Source organism: Thalassophryne amazonica, chromosome 16 (assembly GCF_902500255.1).
Source record: "Thalassophryne amazonica chromosome 16, fThaAma1.1, whole genome shotgun sequence".
NCBI classification, from domain to species: domain Eukaryota; kingdom Metazoa; phylum Chordata; class Actinopteri; order Batrachoidiformes; family Batrachoididae; genus Thalassophryne; species Thalassophryne amazonica.
Genome location: NC_047118.1, coordinates 61845406 through 61866612, shown reverse-complemented (window position 1 = coordinate 61866612; position 21207 = coordinate 61845406). Strand labels below are relative to the sequence as shown.

Sequence of the window (21207 nt, the reverse complement as noted above, 5' to 3'; positions counted from 1 at the left end):
TCCTGCTGTGCATTTCACCGCTGTCACACTGTCGTAGGACATATCTTGCACCACCCTCACATACTTCTCTGCCACCCCAGGCTTCTTCATACAATACCACAACTCTTCTGTTGGCACCCTGTCACAGTAGGCTTTCTCTAAGTCCACAACACCTCCTTCTGGCCTTCTGGCCTTTTCTATCAGCACTGTGAGACAAAACATTAATTACTGATGGCAAACTTGAAACACTGCTTTGGAACCTTTAAAATCTTGGAGACATCCATTTTGACATGCAACAACCACTCTTATTAATTGCTACATTCACAAATTTTCTTGTAGTTTGAGTTTTTTGGAAGTATAGATAAAATTTACAGACCTGAAGTAGGCGTTATATGCAAATACTCTGCTCCCATGCAGCAATTTATGGTATACGAGGTCTACTAGAAAAGTATCCGACCTTATTATTTTTTTCAAAAACCATATGGATTTGAATCACGTGTAATTGCGTCAGACAAGCTTGATCCCTCGTGCACATGCGTGAGTTTTTCCACGCCTGTCGGTTGCGTCATTCGCCTGTGAGCAGGCTTTGAGTGAGGAGTGGTCCACCCCCTCGGTGGATTTTCATTGTCAGAAAATGGCGGAATGATTTGGATTTTTTTTCCATCAGAATTTTTTCAGAAACTGTTAGAGACTGGCAGCTGGAAACCATTTGAAAAATTTATCTGGCTTTCGGTGAAAATTTTACGGGCTTCACATAGAATAAGCACTGTTACTGCAGTTTTGAGGACGACTTTAAGGACGCTCGGCGCACCGCGCTCCGTGCTGCCATCGAGAGCCACAAACCACCGGATCATTTCTAAACGGATGGCTCTGTGGAGCCGGGACCGTCGTGTGCACTTTCTCTGGTTATCACAAGAGCTGGACATCAACCATTTTCCGGCAGATTTCACTTTTAACAAGAGATTTTCTCATGGAAAGCCGAGCGGAGGCTGCGCGCGTCACGACCAATTTGCTGATGGAGCGAGACAAAGGAACACCTCCGTTTTGGTCTCACAGGACGGCTTTGAGATGGCGTTCAGACAGCTGTCGGTGGTTTTTCCATCGAGTGATTATCCGAGAAATTGTGCATGTGCCTGGACATGCCAGAACATGTCCCGTGAGGCTTCATCACGGTGCTGCTGTGCGCCATGCGACACCGCCGCGACGCGCGAAGCCTCCGCTCCTCTTTCTATGACAAAAACTCCTGTAACAGTGGAATGTGCCGTTCATTTCCAAACTGGACGCTGTGTTTTATCCGGGACGTCGTCTGACTAGCACAGGAATTGTGAAAAGACGTGGACATCAGCACTTTTTCGGCACATTGAGACAGACATGCGGAGGAATTCCATGCGTCGCGGCTGTGCCGCATGGCGCAAAGCAACGCTGTGATGAAGCCTCACGGGACATGTTCTGGCATGTCCAGCCACATCCACAATTTCTCGGATAATCACTCGATGGAAAAACCACCGACAGCTGTCTGAACGCCATCTCAAAGCCGTCCTGTGAGACCAAAACGGAGGTGTTCCTTTGTCTCGCTCCATCAGCAAATCGGTCGTGACGCGCGAAGCCTCCGCTCGGCTTTCTATGACAAAATCTCTTGTTAAAAGTGAAATCTGCCGGAAAATGGCTGATGTCCAGCTCTTGTGATAACCAGAGAAAGTGCACACGACGGTCTCGGATCCACAGAGCCATCCATTTAGAAATGATCCGGTGGTTTGTGGCTCTCGATGGCGGCACGGAGCGCGGCGCACCGAGCGTCCTTAAAGCCATCCTTAAAGCAGTAGTAGTAGTAACAGTCCTTATTCTCTGTGAAGCCTGTAAAAGTTTCACCAAAATCTAGATAAATTTTTCGAATGGTTTCCAGCTGCCAGTCTCTAACAGTTTCTGAAAAAATTCTGATGGAAAAAAACCCCAAATCATTCCACCATTTCCTGACAATGAAAATCCACCAAGGGGGCTGGACCACTCCTCACTCAAAGCCTGCTCACAGGCGAATGACGCAACCGACAGGCGTGGAAAAACTCACGCATGCGCACGAGGGTTCAAGCTTGTCTGACGCAATCACACGTGATTCAAATCCATATGGTTTTTGAAAAAATAATAAGGTCGGATACTTTTCTAATAGACCTCGTATTTAATCACTTTGATGTAGTTGTAGTTTAAAAAACCCACCTAAATTACATGTCACAATTAAATTGGAGTTTTCCTGTTTAACTCTATGATATCACCTGTGATATGATTCTAATTCACATAGCAGTGGCAGATCTAGAGGGGTGGTTCAGGGGGATCCAATCCCCTGAGCTGCAAATCAAATGTGTGAGATCAAATATGGGAAAGGTTTTGCATAAACAAAGGCTGAATTAGAAGATTTCCAGTGTTTAAAATAAAAACAAATTGTGTATTAAAACTGATAACAAAGTCAGTATTTACCAACTTCCCAGGTTGCATAAGAATGTAGGAAAAAGGTTACAGTGTTTTAAACAGATGCACCCAACCATGTCACAACCTCATTTTCACCTGAAGCTAGACCTGCCCAAGCGTAGCCTGTATCATTTATTTAAGATAAGATATTCCTTTATTAGTCCCAGAAAGGGGAAATACAAGAATCAAAAAGCTCACTCCGGTGACCTGCGCATAAGCCCCCAATAAAGGAGGAGACGGGTGCTGCAACGTTAAAACAAACTGCAGGAGGTAAGAGTACTGATACGAGGGGAAAGATAGGCTCTGAAAGTGTAGATTTTGGGCAAACTCATCAAAGTGGGTGGTGTGAGTCTTGAATTCATTTTTAAAAAATATGAGTCAGAAACCAAGGTAAGAAAGGATATGTGTGAAGCAGATCAGCCACTTCTGGCAGGCAACGAAGCGTCTCTACCTGAGGGTCATCTTTTATTACTGTTTGAAACAGACTCGGCCCATTCAGGAACTCCACAAAGGCATCCTGCAGAACAGAAGAGCAACACTGACACAAAGTACATACTGAAAAGCACACACTTCAATTCTGAGAGCTCAGAGGACCATGAATGCATCACGGTGTATGGCTTATATGACCTTGTGTAACTGTAGTTCAGCTTCCTCGCTCTTCTTAGCCTTGTCAGCTTGTTGCTCAGTCTCAAACAGGTATCTTACAGACGCCTCTTGTTTCTGCACAAGCACATACAGTATCAATGTGACAAATTCAAAATTTACAGGAGGACCATTTCTAAACAAACTTCATATCACAGGAGATGAAAACAAGCTTTAAAAATACTTTGGTGCATAAAAGTGACAACAGGAAAATGCAACGAAAGGCTCAAAACAAACTGATGTTAGTACGCACGGTTTTGTTGTCGAGTAGTCTGTAGTCTAGGTATGACAAATCTGGGAAGTAGGCAGCAATTAATAGTTTGTAATTGTCCTCCTTGCAGATGGGATTTCCATATAAGTTGAGGGTGTGCAGCTTCTTGAATTTTCTGAGATAAATCACCTTTGAAATGCAAAAGCTTTGTGTTAGATTTTAAATAATTTGAGTTGCTACGCACACCAAACAGCTTATGTGACAATTAGGGTTTGTTTGTTTCAAAGTCTCTGTTCTTGATCTGTGCACAGATCCAGATCCCACTTAAAACCAGTCCTTTCTTGACAAAGGTCTACTCCCTCTGCAGGTTGTGGCAGATGTAGGCACGCTATTTATATTGTAAAAATTTAAACAATAATGAAATTCTACTGCACTGGCCTCCTTCAGTGGCTGCCTGAGCATCAGAGCAGATTTAAGGTTTTGCTGCTGACCTATGAAATACTGAAAGGATGTGCACCCTCTTGTGAAATTTATTAAGACTTATTAAGCCAGATAAGTGGCTGAAAATGAATGAATGAATAAATGATATAAATATTATATGTTGATATTTTCTGCATATTTGTTTGTTGTTTTATCATTTTAATTTTACTGTGTAATACTTTTAACTATTTTTATGTCACATTGGTACTGCAAACAACTTTGAAATGTATTTACCCTAAAAGTGATATATAAATAAAGTTATTATTATTACTTCTACAGCCTTACTGTAAAAGGCTGGCAAATCATTATATTTTGCATTTTTGTTACTCCATACATCAGCAACTTCATTAACTATTGTATTTTTTTTTTTACTTACTTCACTCTAACAGATTCGTATGGAAGCCCGTTTGTGCCACTTGAAAAAAAGGTTTTTTGATTAATTCTGAGTTACTATCTCGCAATTCTGACTTATTATCTCACAATTCTGAGTTACTGTCTCGCAATTCTGACTTACTATCTCACAATTCTGAGTTACTATCTCACTATTCTGACTTATGAAACAAATGATCTTCTTATGGCCTCAGACAGTGGACACATCTCTGTGCTTGTTCTGTTAGACCTCAGTGCTGCTTTTGATACTGTTGACCATAAAATTTTATTACAGAGATTAGAGCATGCCATAGGTATTAAAGGCACTGCACTGCGGTGGTTTGAATCATATTTATCTAATAGATTACAATTTGTTCATGTAAATGGGGAATCTTCTTCACAGACTAAGGTTAATTACGGAGTTCCACAAGGTTCTGTGCTAGGACCAATTTTATTTACTTTATACATGCTTCCCTTAGGCAGTATTATTAGACGGCATTGCTTAAATTTTCAATGTTACGCAGATGATACCCAGCTTTATCTATCCATGAAGCCAGAGGACACACACCAATTAGCTAAACTGCAGGATTGTCTTACAGACATAAAGACATGGATGACCTCTAATTTCCTGCTTTTAAACTCAGATAAAACTGAAGTTATTGTACTTGGCCCCACAAATCTTAGAAACATGGTGTCTAACCAGATCCTTACTCTGGATGGCATTACCCTGACCTCTAGTAATACTGTGAGAAATCTTGGAGTCATTTTTGATCAGGATATGTCATTCAAAGCGCATATTAAACAAATATGTAGGACTGCTTTTTTGCATTTACGCAATATCTCTAAAATTAGAAAGGTCTTGTCTCAGAGTGATGCTGAAAAACTAATTCATGCATTTATTTCCTCTAGGCTGGACTATTGTAATTCATTATTATCAGGTTGTCCTAAAAGTTCCCTGAAAAGCCTTCAGTTAATTCAAAATGCTGCAGCTAGAGTACTAACGGGGACTAGAAGGAGAGAGCATATCTCACCCATATTGGCCTCTCTTCATTGGCTTCCTGTTAATTCTAGAATAGAATTTAAAATTCTTCTTCTTACTTATAAGGTTTTGAATAATCAGGTCCCATCTTATCTTAGGGACCTCATAGTACCATATCACCCCAATAGAGCGCTTCGCTCTCAGACTGCAGGCTTACTTGTAGTTCCTAGGGTTTGTAAGAGTAGAATGGGAGGCAGAGCCTTCAGCTTTCAGGCTCCTCTCCTGTGGAACCAGCTCCCAATTCAGATCAGGGAGACAGACACCCTCTCTACTTTTAAGATTAGGCTTAAAACTTTCCTTTTTGCTAAAGCTTATAGTTAGGGCTGGATCAGGTGACCCTGAACCATCCCTTAGTTATGCTGCTATAGACTTAGACTGCTGGGGGGTTCCCATGATGCACTGAGTGTTTTTCTCTTTTTGCTCTGTATGCACCACTCTGCATTTAATCATTAGTGATTGATCTCTGCTCCCCTCCACAGCATGTCTTTTTCCTGGTTCTCTCCCTCAGCCCCAACCAGTCCCAGCAGAAGACTGCCCCTCCCTGAGCCTGGTTCTGCTGGAGGTTTCTTCATGTTAAAAGGGAGTTTTTCCTTCCCACTGTCACCAAGTGCTTGCTCACAGGGGGTCGTTTTGACCGTTGGGGTTTTTACGTAATTATTGTATGGCCTTGCCTTACAATATAAAGCACCTTGGGGCAACTGTTTGTTGTGATTTGGCGCTATATAAATAAAATTGATTGATTGATTGATTGACTTATTATCTCACAATTTTGACTTATTATCTCACAATTCTGAGATACTATCTCGCAATTCTGACTTATTATCTCACAATTGAGTTACTATCTCGCAATTCTGACTTATTATCTCACAATTCTGACTTATTATGTCACAATTCTGAGTTACTATCTCACAATTCTGACTTATTATTTGGCCCACAACTAACATAAACACGACGTCTCAAGTGATGCCTTGCTCGTAAATCTACGCCACCACCATCCATGAGTCTTAACAACAAACGGACAGTTTCTCTGTCCGTGGTTATGCCAGACATCCAGCACTTCTGGTGCATCCATCTGTAGCCGTGTTGTTGACCCGACATCTGTAGCTGTTGATGGATGAACTCTGCCACCTCGACAACATCTGTTTTATTTTGCCTGCGGCAGAGATGGTTCCTTGCCAACGTTCTTTGTAAAGTTCGGAGGCTTATTTCAATGTCATGCTCCTCATGTAATAGCGTCCGAATCTCACTATTTGTGAAACCACGCCGAAAATAGCTTTCAATAATCGAATGACCATGTGGGGGAGGGGGCAATGCATTTCGTAACGTAAAGTATCTCAGAATGGCAAGATAGTAACTCAGAATTGTGAGATAATAAGTCAGAATTGTGAGATAATAAGTCAGAATTGCGAGATAATAAGTCAGAATTGTGAGATAATAAGTCAGAATTGCGAGATAGTAACTCAGAATTGTGAGATAATAAGTCAGAATTGTGAGATAATAAGTCAGAATTGCGAGATAATAAGTCAGAATTGTGAGATAATAAGTCAGAATTGCGAGATAGTAACTCAGAATTGTGAGATAATAAGTCAGAATTGCGAGATACTATCTCACAATTAATCAAAAAAAAACTTTTTTTTCAAGTGGCACAAACGGGCTTCCATAGGATTCGGATTCAGAAATAAACCCAAATGCAGAAAAATGCTACATCACACTATGTTTTTAATTTTATTTTTTAATTACACAGAACCTAAATTTGGATCATCGTCAAAATGAAATGGGTTCTTTCTCATATTAAGAGTGATGATTCCATCAAGTACCACAAAGGTGGACTAAAACACTTCGAGTAATCCTGTTAAAAGACAATCAAGTGATTCACATAATTGATTTGGCAGTTAAATAAGATAATGGGGTGTAGCCAAGTGGGAGTCACCGTCCACTAGATGTCGCAATTGTCCTCTTACAAGCATTTTAAAACGATGATTTTATTAAGCAGTTGTTTTATTTTGTATTTCTAATGTTTCAAAACAATAAATCATCTTATTTATAATCATTTTATTCATTGTTTTGTGCATTTTGAAATGCACTTTGAAGTGCTTTATTAAGTGTCTTGAGCATTTTTAAACAGAGCAATTGTTTAATGCAGTTGCATTGTTTAACATTTTGAGCATTTTGAAGAAGTTAATCATTTTGTGAAATAATTGATTAATTTGGCTCACAGTTTAAGACATTTAATTTCTGCCATCAGTCAGTTTGTTTCAGAGAACCAATCATTATTTCAAATTGAAACGGTTTTAAACCAGATTTTGAGCTTCAGGTTTTGCTTTAGGGCTACTGGAAATGTTCTCAACTTGTTCCAGTTGCTCAACAAGATTGTCTGCAATGGAGAACAAAGTGAGATTCTCAAGTGTGTCCATGTTTTCAATGACAGAGATTCTGTTTGTGAACAAATTCAGCACTTCAAGCTTCCTCAGTGAGTCCAGGCCTTCAATTTTTTCAATGCCATTGAATGATAAATCTAAAAGACACATGAAAAACAACATATGCAATTAGTCATCATAAGTAGTTTTTTTTTTCCCGTTTACCATTATTGTGTTTGTGGATAAAATGAATAAAAAGTTTCTTACTGAGCCATGTCAGATTCACAAGACTGTTCAAGCCTTCTATCTTCTTTATGCAGTTGTTGTTCAGCTCAAGTTTGGTCAAAGATGTGAATTCCCATAAACAACCAATCTTCACAATTCCTGTGGACAAATATGCACATATACGTAATACAAATTCAAAGTAGCAATAAAACAGCTGATCAATTATTTGGCTCAGTGAAAGAACAGAACTTGTGAACATTGACAACTGGGTATAATTTATCAAGAATTTTTTTTAATTTTTTATTTTTCCACCTTCTCATTCCATTTAATTTAATGCTAACTACTTTCGTCTGATTCTAAACTTGTACATTGATTATATACTGTATTAAATTATACTATTTTGAAAATGCTGTTTTAAAAATTGCTGTAAACCAAATTTTAACTGATTATCAACTCTATCCAACAGAAAAGGGTCAAAATTATGAGATTTCCCTTCAATGAAATCTGGCATTGATCTGGGCGGTTGATCTTTGTGTGGTATTGTTTTTCCCTATCTGGTGACTTCTTATAGAACAGACTTTAATTGTTAAAATAACTGACATATTAATCAGTAAAAAAAAAAAAAAAAAAAAATTATCAGCTACAGCTCCAATCTGCTGACTGGGGAATTCATGTTTGCTCACCTTTGCACACCAGGCTCAGGGTATCAGCTTCACTGAATTGGAGTTTCTCCTTCCAGATGTTACTCTGGACTTCGTCTTCAAAACATAGCTCTGCCAGTGCCTCCTGCAGCATCTCCTCATCTATCAATATGGACTCATCTTTGCTGTTCCCGCTCATCCTGCAGCAAGTGTTCGGGAGGAAATGCTAAGACTGAATCTCCAGTTTACAGTAAAGGTGATGCTTACATGATTTGCACCCCCCCATAAAAACCCAAAACAAACAGGTGGCACTGTTAAAAGACAAATTACATGGTGATGTTTGACCTCTGTGCAGCACGGTGGGTTAGTGGTTAGCACCATTGCCTCACAGCTAGAAGGTTCCACGTTTGCTTCCCACCCGGTCCTTTCTGTGTGGAGTTGTTATGTTCTCCATATTTTGCCTGGGTTCTCTCCGGATGCTCCGGCTTCCTCCCATTTCCAAAGACATGCATGTAAGGTAAACTTGTGACTGTAAATTGATGGTAGGTGTGAGTGAGAGCATGAATGTATTTGTCATGTCTATATATCGTATGCATACATCGATGGAGAATCACTCATGAAGCTCTTCACAGCACTAGTACGCCTCCACCTTGAGTAGGCTCATGCAGCTTGCTACTTATTCTACAAAAAGGATCAGAGAATGTCTGATGCATAGCTACCTAGTTGGTGCCAGATTTGAGGGACAAGACATATGAAACTGCCTGAAATTACTGAAGTTGCCAAGTCTACAGTATAGAGTGCGTGGGGAGCAAAGAGGTTATATAACCTCTTTGGTAGGGACATTGTACAACAAGCATGGGAAAGGAATCGACAAGGTTGATGCAAACTGCGTATAGCTGGACAGTAACAACACCAAATAGTGCAGCAAATAACTGAAACAGTACTTCACATTATGATACAAGCACCAAATCCAGCACTAATTCTCCTTAGACATTGCTCTTTTGAAAAAGCCGACGGGCCACTTGAATTTTCAATAGGCAACCACGTACAGGTCAGTTGAAGAATTACACAGGGGTTAAAATATAAAAATGCTCCAATCATATTGAAAACTATACCACATTATTTATCTGATCATAAAGATTCCAAAAAGGTATAGTTTGGACTATCTATGACTGAATGTTACGGAGTTATGGGATATTCCCTTTTGAAACCCTATTAACTCAACCAATAATTCGCATCACCTTTGAACAAAATTCGAGCAACTCTAACTTTTGACCCCTGTACAAACTGAAACTGAACTTTGTCACCATTCTTGTTGTTTTTACTCCATAACTCTATAGAATTCAGTCATAATTCATATAGTCCAAACTATACCTTTTTGGAATCTTTCCAATCAGACAAATAATGTGGTATAATTTTCAATATGACTGGAGCATTTTTATATTTTGACCCCTATGTAATTCTTCAATTGACCCGGACGTGGCCGCCTATTGAAAATTCAAGTGGCCCGTCGTTTTTTTTTTTTCAAAAGAGTAATATCTAAGGTGTACTTTTGCCAAATTTGGTGCTTGTATCACCATTTGAAGGATTCCTCTGTAAATATTCTGTTATCTGCTGCAATAAGAGGATATGACCCGAAGTTACCCAATCCTCGGGGGGGGTAACTTCAGGTCATATCCTCTTATTGGCTCGGGCATCTTTTCCGGATGCCCCCTGGACGCCTCGCTGGAGAGGTGTTCCGGGCACGTACCATCGGGAGGAGGCCCCGGGGAAGACCCAAGACACACTGGAGGGACTACATCTCTCGGCCGGGTTGGGAACGCCTCGGGGTTCCCCCGGAGGAGCTGGGGGAGGTGTGTGTGGATCAGGAGGTCTGGGCGGCTTTGCTTGAGCTGCTGCCCCCGCGACCCGACATCGGATAAAGCGGAAGAAAATGGATGGATGAATGGATGGACCTGAAGTTACACAAGCAGTGTGCAACCAAGATCGTGAGGCAGAATTTACTAACTCTAAGAGCAACAAACACCTGGAATTCCCTCCCGCAAGAGGTTATAGGAGCACCTGTACTGAATGCTTTCAAATCTAGACTGGACAAATATTAGGCCAAGTTCCACTTCAGTCTCCGAACTTTGTATGATTTCGATAAACCCGAAGGCAACTACTCAGATAGGCCAAATCTTCCAACAGGCTTTTAAAGCAGGCTTTGGAACTTTACGTGTTCCAAACCTCATCTGTTTGCCACCTCATTGGTGATATTGAGCATTTCTCCAGGGTTTGTGTTTGATCAGTTATGACGGGTATGTCATTTAATTTTTCAATTTATTTCAATTTCAATTTATTTTCATTTATATAGCGCCAAATCACAACAGAGTTGCCTCAAAGCGCTTCACACAGGTAAGGTCTAACCTTACCAACCCCCAGAGCAACAGTGGTAAGGAAAAACTCCCTCTGAGGAAGAAACCTCAAGCAGACCAGACTCAAAGGGGTGACACTCTGCTTGGGCCATGCTACAAACATAAATTACAGAACAATTCACAGAAAAATTCATGGACGAATATACAAGAAATGCTATTGGCGCACAGGACAGGAGGATCGCCAACACGAATACAACTCCCATCTCTGGATGGAGCTGCACCTTAAATAGAGAGAAAAACAAAATCAGGTATCAGAAAGACAAAGAATACTGTATAATTTGCCAGCATTAAACAACAAGAAAAACAGACAAGTACTAAGGTGATCGCCGGCCACTAGCCCTAAACTTCACTAAAAGACCCAGAATATAGGTAAAGTTGAGGCCGCAGCCCGCTCCAATTACTAATAAATGAATTAAAAGAGTAAAAAGCGTAAAACAAAACTGTACCATTATGCTAGCCATATGAAAGGGAAAATAAGTGCGTCTTAAGTCTGGACTTGAAAATCTCCACAGAATCTGACTGTTTTATTGACGCAGGGAGATCATTCCACAGAACAGGGGCACGATAAGAGAAAGCCCTGTGACCCGCAGACGTCTTATTCACCTTAGGGACACAAAGTAGTCCTGCACCCTGAGAACATAAAGCCCGGGCCGGTACGTAAGGTTTAATTAGGTCAGCTAGGTAGGGAGGTGCCAGTCCATGAATAATTTTATAGGTTAGTAGCAGAACCTTAAAATCTGATCTCACTGGGACAGGAAGCCAGTGAAGGGATGCCAAAATGGGTGTAATGTGGTCGAACTTTCTGCTTCATATCAAAAGTCTGGCTGCAGCATTTTGAACCAATTGGAGACCCCTAATCCTAGATTGCAGTAAACCAGAAAATAGAACATTGCAGTAGTCCAATCTAGAAGAGATAAATGCATGGATCAGGGTCTCAGCATCAGCCATAGACAGGATGGGACGAATCTTCGCTATATTTCGCAGGTTGAAGAAAGCAGTCCTAGTAATATTTCTAATGTGGAGGCCGAAGGACAACGAAGGATCAAAAATTACCCCAAGGTTCCTCACTTTGTCAGTGTGATGTATGACACACGAGCTGAGGCTGAGCTTTAACTGGTCAAATTGATGCCGATGTCTCACTGGACCAAGAACCATCATTTCAGGCTTATCAGAGTTTAAAAGTAGGAAGTTTCTAGACATCCAACTTCTCACTGCTGCAAGGCAATCTTCTAAGGATTTTATGTGAACGAGATTACCAGCAGTTATCGGCATGTATAACTGGGTATCATCTGCATAGCAGTGAAAGGTAATCCCAAAACGCCGCAATATGTGCCCAAGGGGTGCTATATGTAGCGGGATGAAAGTCCCGGGTCCCAGTTGAAAAGACGTTCCCGCTAGCTTGGTTAACGGGGAGTTCCCCTTTGGCTGACGTGGTAGAGGAAAGGTCTTTTGTGCGAGCCACGTGGGTTCGATCCCCACCGTCGTCCCGGCCACGAAGGTCCTGCTGCTTCATATATAAAGGGAGAAAAGCAGGGGGCCTAAGACAGACCCCTATGGAACCCCAAATTTCATGTCACTAAGGTTAGAGGTAGTGTTACTGTACAAAACACAGTGAGAACAACTGGTCAAGTATGACATCAGCCATGCAAGGGCACTCCCAGTAATCCCAAAATGATTTTCCAGCCTATCAAGTAGAATACAATGATCCACTGTATCAAATGCAGCACTGAGATCTAACAGCAACAGAACCGTAATGGTGTCCGAATCCATTGTGAAGCAGCAGGACCTTCGTGGCCGGGACGACTGTGGGGATCGAACCCACGTGGCTTGCACAAAAGACCGTTCCTCTACCAGGTCAGCCAAAGGGGAACTCCCTGTTAGCCAAGCTAGCGGGAACGTCTTTTCAATTGGGACCCGGGACTTTCATTCCGCTACACATTTCCCCACCATTTTTGACTTCGTCCCGAAGTCACAGGTGCATGTTAGCATACTCTGTGATCCACATCCTGTTCGTGATGCCAGATTGAAGCAGCAGGACCTTCGTGGCCGGGACGACGGTGGGGATCGAACCCATGCGGCTCGCACAGAAGACCATTCCTCTACCAGGTCAGCCAAAGGGGAACTCCCCGTTAGCCAAGCTAGCGGGAACGTCTTTTCAATTGGGACCAGGGACAGATCATTCACCACTTTAGTGAGAGCCGTCTCTATGGAATGATATTTTCTAAAAGCAGACTGTAGTGGCCCAAAGAGATTGTTCTCAGTAAGATAGTCTACGAGCTGCTGTGACACCACTTTTTCCAGAATTTTAGAGAAAAATGATAGATTTGATATCGGCCGATAGTTTGTCAATACACTAGGGTCAAGATTAGGTTTCTTAAGTAATGGTTTAATCACTGCAGATTTGAAACATTTAGGAACAGATCCAGAAGTTAAAGAAAGATTAATCATTTCCAGCACAGTCGGCCCAAGAGTGGGCCACAAGTCCTTAAACAGTTTTGTTGGTATAGGATCAAATAAACAGGTTGTGCTTTTTGTTGACATTACGAGTTTTGTCAGCATGCCTAGTGAGATACTATCAAATTCTGTAAATCTAGGTAATACCTCAGTAGTGGCGCCCACCTCAATAGCAGGGTGTAGTGGCTGAGTTAAGGCATGCCGGGATATGTTTAACCTGATGTCTTCTATTTTCTTCCCAAAGTAATCCAGGAAATCTTCTGCTGTAAAAGGAGAGCGAACTACAGGTGGTTGTCCATGCATAAGTGTTGCCACCATGTTGAACAAGAACATTGCGTTATGCTTGTTTTTGTTGATCAAATCAGAGTAGTAGGTCCGCTTTGTAGCCAATAATGCATGCTTACAGTCTAAGATAGCATCATGCCACGCAAGGTGAAATACTTCTAATTTTGAATGACGCCATTTCCATTCTAGACCTCTTGCTTTATGCTTAACGTCACGCAGATAATCATTGAACCAAGGTGACTGTGATTTGGGGGAGCATGTTTTTAACACAGGTGGTGCAATCATGTCGAGTGTAGTTTTGAGCACTAAGTTTAAACTATCCACAAGTCTGACTACTGACTGGGTATTTGTCAAATGTGAAGCTAAGACATCAGGCAGTCTAGCTTCGAGTTCGGTCTTAGTTGAGGAGTTGATGCATCGCCGTAATGATATATAAGGTTGTTGTTCCACTAAACACGGCCGCGAAACTGTAAACTTAATAAGTGAGTGATCAGACACCACTGATGTAAGAGGCATGATGTCAATATTCGTGACAGCAATACCATGTGCGAGAACCAGATCTAGGGTATTTCCACTAATGTGCGTCGAATCCCGAATGCATTGCCGAAATCCTAATGCATCCACAATTTCCTTAAATGATTTGCAGAGGGGATCAGAAGGCTTATTTATATGAATGTTAAAGTCACCAATGATCAAAATGTTATCTACACTAGTTGACAAGTTAGAGATGAATGCACCAAATTCATCTAAGAATTCATATGGGCCAGGAGGCCTATATACAGTGACAAAGTAATACGACTGATTTTTATTCTTCTGACCTTGGCAATGTGTAATATCCTGAGCAGAGCGGAGAATCAGATGCTCAAACGAGTGATATTTGTAACCCCCAACAGCTAATAGGCTAAACCTAGATTTATAAATAAGAGCAACACCCCCGCCTTGCTTCGCATCACGAGGGACGTGACTAAATGTATATGCTGGTGGGCAGGCCTCATTTAAGGGGAGGACAGCTGTAGGTTTAAGCCAGGTTTCACATAGCCCAATCATATCTAAGTGATGATCAATAATTAGATCATTGACCTCAGTGGGGTTGACAGTTGAACTGTTTGGGTTTAGGGGTGGTTCCAGAGTAGCATATATAAGATGCCTAGACGTAGGTTTAGGTTTGAGACATTCCACGCACGTTGTAGGTAGCAGACACGAAATCTTTGCTATTGCTGGAACAACCACTGGGCCATCCTCAATTTCAACATCATCCAATATAGTAATGGGTATTAAGTTTGGAAAGCATATCCCTCTATGATTTTTATGAACACGACCACGGAAGCAGGCCACAGTCTCAACTTGTTGAAATTCCCTCCCTGGCAAATAAACTGCACTATCACCATAGTGGATTTTCTGCACTAAATTCCCCGCTAAGCTAATGGATTCCACACCCACATTTGTCATGAGCCTTGCAGGGTCTCTAATCACCTGCTCCGTGGCCTGCTGTAGATTAATTAAAAACAGAATAAAAAATACATGATTAATGTCAATCCAGAGCTCTGAACAACAATGCTGCAAAATTCTGAATAACTGACACTGATATTGAACCAGTTGAAGCAGTGATTCGCGGTGCATTGTTGATTCAGTGTTTTATTTCGCTTAATCTTAATTTTTCCCCACTAAAACCCCAATGAGCATACGAGGTCTGTCCAAAAAGTAACGGACCTTTTTATTTTTTTCAAAAACTATATGGATTTGAATCACATCCATATAGTTTTTGAAAAAAAATAAATAAATAAAAAGGTCTGTTACTTTTTGAACAGACCTCGTATGTCTGTGAGTAACATTTACCTTTTTATGTTAATCTGACCTGATATGGTCTTCTGAAACAGTTGATAGATGTATTTTATAACTTAAAAAATGGGACCAATGCTAACGCTTTAGCATGTCTATGGCGTTTTCAATGTTGAAGTTAGTATTAAGCTGTTGCAGCTGTCAGCACATTTGTTTTCTGTATAATAATTCATGGCTCAGCGTTTGTTGTCGTAAAAGAGTCAAATGTATTACAAATTGTAATATTTTATTCATTTATTTTATTTATATATCAATAATAATAATAATAATAGAAACAACAACAATAATAGTAATAATAACTAATAATGCCACAATACAGTTTTAGAGAAACGGACAAAAAGAATCTGATAAAACAAAATAGAAAAGATTAAACCAACTCATAATGAACATAAATAAATATAGAAATAACTGTTTCCTGTGAACACCTAGTGACTCTTAAACCTCCACTTCATCCCTGTTTTATTAAGTTTAATGACAATTTGTTTCGGTCAAACCACATCTAAGCTGTGTTTTTACACAAGAAAAAAATAAAATGCAGTAAACTGCACATTTGTGTCTTTTTCATGAAAATATCTTATTAAATATAACATATTACGCTTTCGTCAGGCCTTTAAAATACTTTCATGGACTCTCGCTGTAATATGTTGTCATTGGTTGAGATAGTTGCATCTAAACCTGATGGAAATCTCTTTGTGGTGTGTCGGTGATGTATGTATGTGCAAAATAAAACACTACTCCAGGTATGTTTTCGACGAGAACATAACTTTGTTACAAGGACAAACGTTGATGCTGTGTGACAAAGGCCTTTTAATAACTCACTTAAAGAAATAACGGCAAAACTCACATGTAAAAAAAACGATTAATCAAAAAAATAATCGACCGACGAACTGATTAGTAAAATAATCATTAGTTGTAGCCCTAGTGTTTAGGCTGAAATAAAATATGTCTTTCCTAAAAAAATAAAAGTCCGGATTTCAAAAAAGAAGAGAAAAAAAAGGACAGGGAAAGAAAACTAAATGAGGGAAAGCAGCTGCTAACCAAATTCTTTGAAGACAGGTAAGCTTGAAAGCTAGCTATATTGAGTTGGGGGGTGTGGGGGACCAAATTGTACCATTTTCTAGAAAAATGGTGCAATTTGGTGCATTCCCGTCTGTTAAAATGCACAGGAATGCACCAAATTGCACCATTTTTCTAGAAATTTTTTTTTTCTAAAAAATGGTGCAATTTGGTCCCCCAGACTCCCCAAGTCAATATTGCTCCCCCAACTTTAAAAAGGGTTCTGACTCCCAGGTGTGATCTAAGGTATACATGATTTAGACATGGTTTGACTACGCATTAGAAATGTGGTGTTTGCGTTAATAAAAAAGAACATAACAGTGTGTGTGTGTGTGTGGGGGGGGGGGGGAGGGGTCTTCAATATGTCTAGTACCTAGGGCCGAGAATTTGGTGCTATGCCCCTGCTGATATATGTAAATAAACAATTTATCTGAATCTATACGATTTCTCAATGCAGAGTAGCACAGAAGTATTAGTTTAATTGGTCACTTACATTAAGCTAGTATCAGAGGACGTCTGACATCTGTTGGTATGTTGCGTAGCAACGGCCGCGTCTGAGCTGCATTCAAGAAGTTCCGTTCGCATTTTTTTTCCAATAGTTGAACTACTTTTATTTTTAAAATACATTCGGTCATTTTGCAATGACTCATATTAATTCCCGATACATTTCTTAAGTTGATATATAAACACACTGAAGTTTGAAGCAAGTGGGAAAATTAAAAGTATAGGGAGTCCTGAAGAGGCAACCCTGCCGGATAATGGAAGAGAAAAACATTAATCCTTACTTTTTCTTATTTCCCCTTCCAGGCTAGTGGCTGGTTTGTTTTTAAATGATCCGCAAAAAGATGTGCAGTAGGACTTTCCCAACTCCTGGTCTGCCAAGTGACAATTTATAAAAGTTGGGTTGTTGAACGTCCCTGTAGTGATTGACTGTAACTGACAGCAGTTCCAACCAATAATGTTCAAGTTTCAGGTTATTTGCCCAATAGGGTCGCTCTATGGGAGGGGCCTTTTATCCAGGTCTGTCACTCACGGGCAGATTGTTGTCAAAATGGAGTTCTTACTTGGGAATCCTTACAGCACTCCCGTGGGCCAATGTATAGGTGGGTTCGCTCTGAATATGTTACATGTTAGACGTGTGGTGCAAGGGGTGAATATGAAACAGTGTGGTATTTGTAGGCGCTGTGGTGATGTATGTTATAAATATTTGTGCTAGCATAGCTGCAAACGTCGCACATCGAATGGGCTTCTTAGCAAATGTAGCGAGCTAACGTGCCTTGTAAACTCTTGTATTTTGTGTTACAGCTTAATATCTGTAATTTCACTAGTGACAATGTTTCATATCTTTAGGTGGTTTTAAGTTACGCATTTCTTTCGCAGTTTGGTCTGATTCCTGTGATGCGCAGGATCACATCTCTTTTTTGCTGCTATATTTCTATCCTTGTTGTAAAGCTGTTACATAAATTATATCTGATATAACACATGCCTTGATACATCCACATTGCGCTTGTGAAATACACAACTTGGCACTCAGAGTGCATGCCTACACTTTAAGGCCCTGTTCGATTTTCTGCCAAATTTTCTTGATGTTAGAATGTAGTTATGAAACAGGACTTTTATTTTTATGGTATATTATACAGACAGTTGCCCAGTTCCGGATCACCTTTTATAAAGTCCCGCTATACGGAGCCATAATGCAACTGAATATCCTTTATTGGGTATTGTTGTATTGGGTATTTGGATGTTATCTAGCTGGAAAAAGTCTGGATAGGGTAGCCCTTCTACTTAAAATGTGAAGCCACATTATGTGTGGTGCAAATATTTGCCGGAAATGGATCACTTTGCCGGTTCTGGATCACGACACTGTGTGTCACTTTGGGGGTATTCCTGGCATCTGGCTGGAGCCCCTCTAATGTAGAATGATACACACTGTGCCCGAGAATGTGTTTTGAACACAAAATGATCTAAATTATACTTATTAAGCGAGAATTTACTTAGTTTCGAAAGGCGCTGTTATACGTTTTTACGAGCAAAAAAAATGAAGTGTGGAGGTGAGATTTCTCCCGAATTAAAAAGTAAAAGCCCCCACATTCATGCCCATTCATGATTTTGAGATGATCCCCAAAGTCATGGCTCATAAGTACAGACACAAGGCTGCTGCTTCAGTGAGCCACAACTGGCAAATTTTTCACGTCAGAGATAAATGCGTGCAGCAATTAAACAGCAAGACATAACACACTGACATTTTCTACCCAAGTAAGTAAGTATTTTCCCACTCTAGAACCAAAAACACTGAATGGCTAGCTCCCCTTTGCTACGTCTTAGAGATCGTTACTTTCAAACTTGCAGGAATGAGTGAGTGAGAAAACGCGCGCACACCGCAGACACCAGATGTGTTGATTCCTCTGCTGATCACAAGGATGGCTGGATCCGGTCAAGCTTGTGGTCGTTTGTAGACAAAACATTAGTCTTTCCATTGGTACCAGTATTAGCTTATTCACGCTGATTACGAGAAACGGCGGTGCAAATACTACAGCAGTGATCTGGAACCGGCAATGATCCGGAACTGGGCAAGTGACTGTATTTGTTCCTTGTCATTTAATAGTTTATTAATTTATAAACAACAGAAAACGGACTTACATTTTGGTGTTCCACTGCTGCTCAAGTCCAACATGAACTTTAAATAGGACTCCAAATTGTGACGTGTAGTCCGGTGATGCTGTGCACTGACTTCGTACTTCCAAAAAAAAAAAAAGACTATGTAGTACCTCAGCCAGCGAAAAATCATATCAGCTTTTCATCCAAACAGCTCTTCATGCCTCCAGACGGCTTACAGCGGAGTGGATTTTGTGTGTGTGTATATATATATATATATATATATATATATATATATACACACAAGACGTGCTACTGTTCACTCTTTTTAAAACATCAGTCCAAGTGTCTTCTGAGATTTCAGTTCCAAGTTCATTCTCCAGTGGTTTTTGATCTTGTCCCGGTTGACAGTGACCGTTTTCATGATGATTGCGTAACAGTGTGTAGTGAAACCCCTAAGGAGAAAAGGAGTCTTCAAAATTAAGTCCAAAAGTGATTCATTTGGAAGGATGGGAAATTGTGAGCTGTGGTTTTTGGCAAATTGGAAATAACGAAACAAGTCCTTTTGCTGAAGCTCGTATTTGGCACACAGATCCTCAAAACAGGAAAATGTTCCATTAATATACAGATCACTAAACCTCTTAATTCCTTTCCTATGCCATGTAACAAATGTGTGGTCGAGGTGGGCTGGTAGGAAATTGTGATTGGTACATAGTGGAGTACAAGTCAGAAGAGTATCCCTCAAGCCGTACTGCTTTCTGAATTGAGCCCATATTTTTAATGTAGATATTACCACAGGGTTGGAAGTAAACCTGGAAAACTTCAATGGAAGTTTGGATGAAACCAGAGCAGGAAGGGATGATGATATGCATGACATGTACTCCATTTCACACCAATCTGTATCTGCGGACTGAATCCAATGTGCTATTTTGTGGAAATTTGCTGCCCAATAGTAAACTCTAAAGTTTGGCAGAGCCAACCCTCCTTCCACCCTTGATTGTTGCAAGAACTCCCTCTTAATTCTAGGGTTCTGACCTTTCCATATGAATCTAGATATGAGTTTGTCAAGCTTACTGAAAAAGGACTTTGTCAAGAAAATAGGAATGCATTGAAATAAAAATAAAAATTTTGGTAAAACATTCATTTTAATGCAGTTTACTCTGCCTGCTGTTAAATGTAAAACATCCCATCTTTGCAAATCTGAGTTCAATTTAGACATGAGCGGTGCTAAATTTTCATCAAAGAGGTTATTAAATGAAGGTGTTATGTTGATACGTAAATACTTAAATCCTGACCTAGAAATATGAAATGGTAGAGCATGGTCTGGGATTTGCTGAGCTAGTTCATTTATGGGCAAGCATTCACTTTTTGTTAAGTTTATACCCCGAGATTTGGCCAAAGTTGCACAACACCGAGATGATTGTATTAATTGAATTCAATGGATCTGAAATGTAAAGCAATAAATCATCAGCGTACAACGACAACTTTGATTCCCATCCCCATCTTCTGATACCTGTTATTGAGGGTGTTGATTTGAGAGCCAGGGCTAGTGGTTCTATAACAAGTGTGAATAGTAAAGGGCTCAATGGACAGCCCTGTCTGGTGCCCCTAGACAGAGGAAAATTTTGGGAACGGATGCGATTAGTGATAACTGAGGCTTGGGGGGAGGAGTAAAGCAGTTGGATCCACTTAATGAACGTCTTACCAAAACCAAATTTCTTTAGGACATAAAAGAGGAAGTCCATTTCTATGCGATCAAATGCTTTTAAAGCATCTAAAGACACCACCATTTCTGGAACATTGGTTGATGAGGGGCTATATAGCACATTCAAGAGACGTCTTATGTTTGAGAATAAATGTCTATTTTTAATAAAACCTGTTTGGTCAGGTGATATGATATATGGCAGTGATTTTTCCAAACGTATAGCTAGTAATTTGGAGAGGATTTTAATATCTGTGTTTAAAAAAGATATTGGTCGGTATGACCCACACTTAGATGCATCCTTGCCTGGCTTTAACAAAAGAGTTATGATTGCTTCATTAAGAGAGTCAGGTAATTTGCCCTTTGACAGAGCATCATCAAACATATCTAACAGCAGCAGGGCTAATTGTATAGAGAATTTTTTATAAAACTCGATCAGGAAGCCATCCGGCCCTGGTG

The 21207-nt window shown here is 40.3% G+C and overlaps 2 protein-coding genes across 6 annotated transcripts in view; one reads left to right on the top strand and one right to left on the bottom strand.

Annotated features, from left to right (window-relative positions):
• The window catches only part of drc3 (dynein regulatory complex subunit 3), a 32943-nt gene extending 15892 nt beyond the window's left edge, over nt 1–17051 (bottom strand). The window contains exons 1-7 of one of the 2 annotated variants that reach the window (XM_034191088.1): nt 16945–17051; nt 8446–8603; nt 7805–7921; nt 7529–7695; nt 3335–3481; nt 3067–3159; nt 2844–2956 (exon numbers count right to left, since the gene is read on the bottom strand). In XM_034191088.1, the coding sequence (XP_034046979.1) occupies nt 2844–2956; nt 3067–3159; nt 3335–3481; nt 7529–7695; nt 7805–7921; nt 8446–8603; nt 16945–17036 (887 nt within the window). In that variant the 5' untranslated portion in view covers nt 17037–17051. The remainder of the gene's footprint in view (nt 1–2843; nt 2957–3066; nt 3160–3334; nt 3482–7528; nt 7696–7804; nt 7922–8445; nt 8604–16944) is intronic. The other variant, XM_034191089.1, reaches the window with a different exon arrangement.
• Nucleotides 17052–17472: 421 nt separating this feature from the next.
• The window catches only part of LOC117527256 (TOM1-like protein 2), a 77294-nt gene continuing 73559 nt past the window's right edge, over nt 17473–21207 (top strand). For all 4 annotated transcript variants that reach the window (XM_034189495.1, XM_034189494.1, XM_034189492.1 and 1 more), the window contains exon 1: nt 17473–17554. In XM_034189495.1, coding sequence (XP_034045386.1) covers nt 17503–17554 — 52 coding nt within the window. In that variant the 5' untranslated portion in view covers nt 17473–17502. The remainder of the gene's footprint in view (nt 17555–21207) is intronic.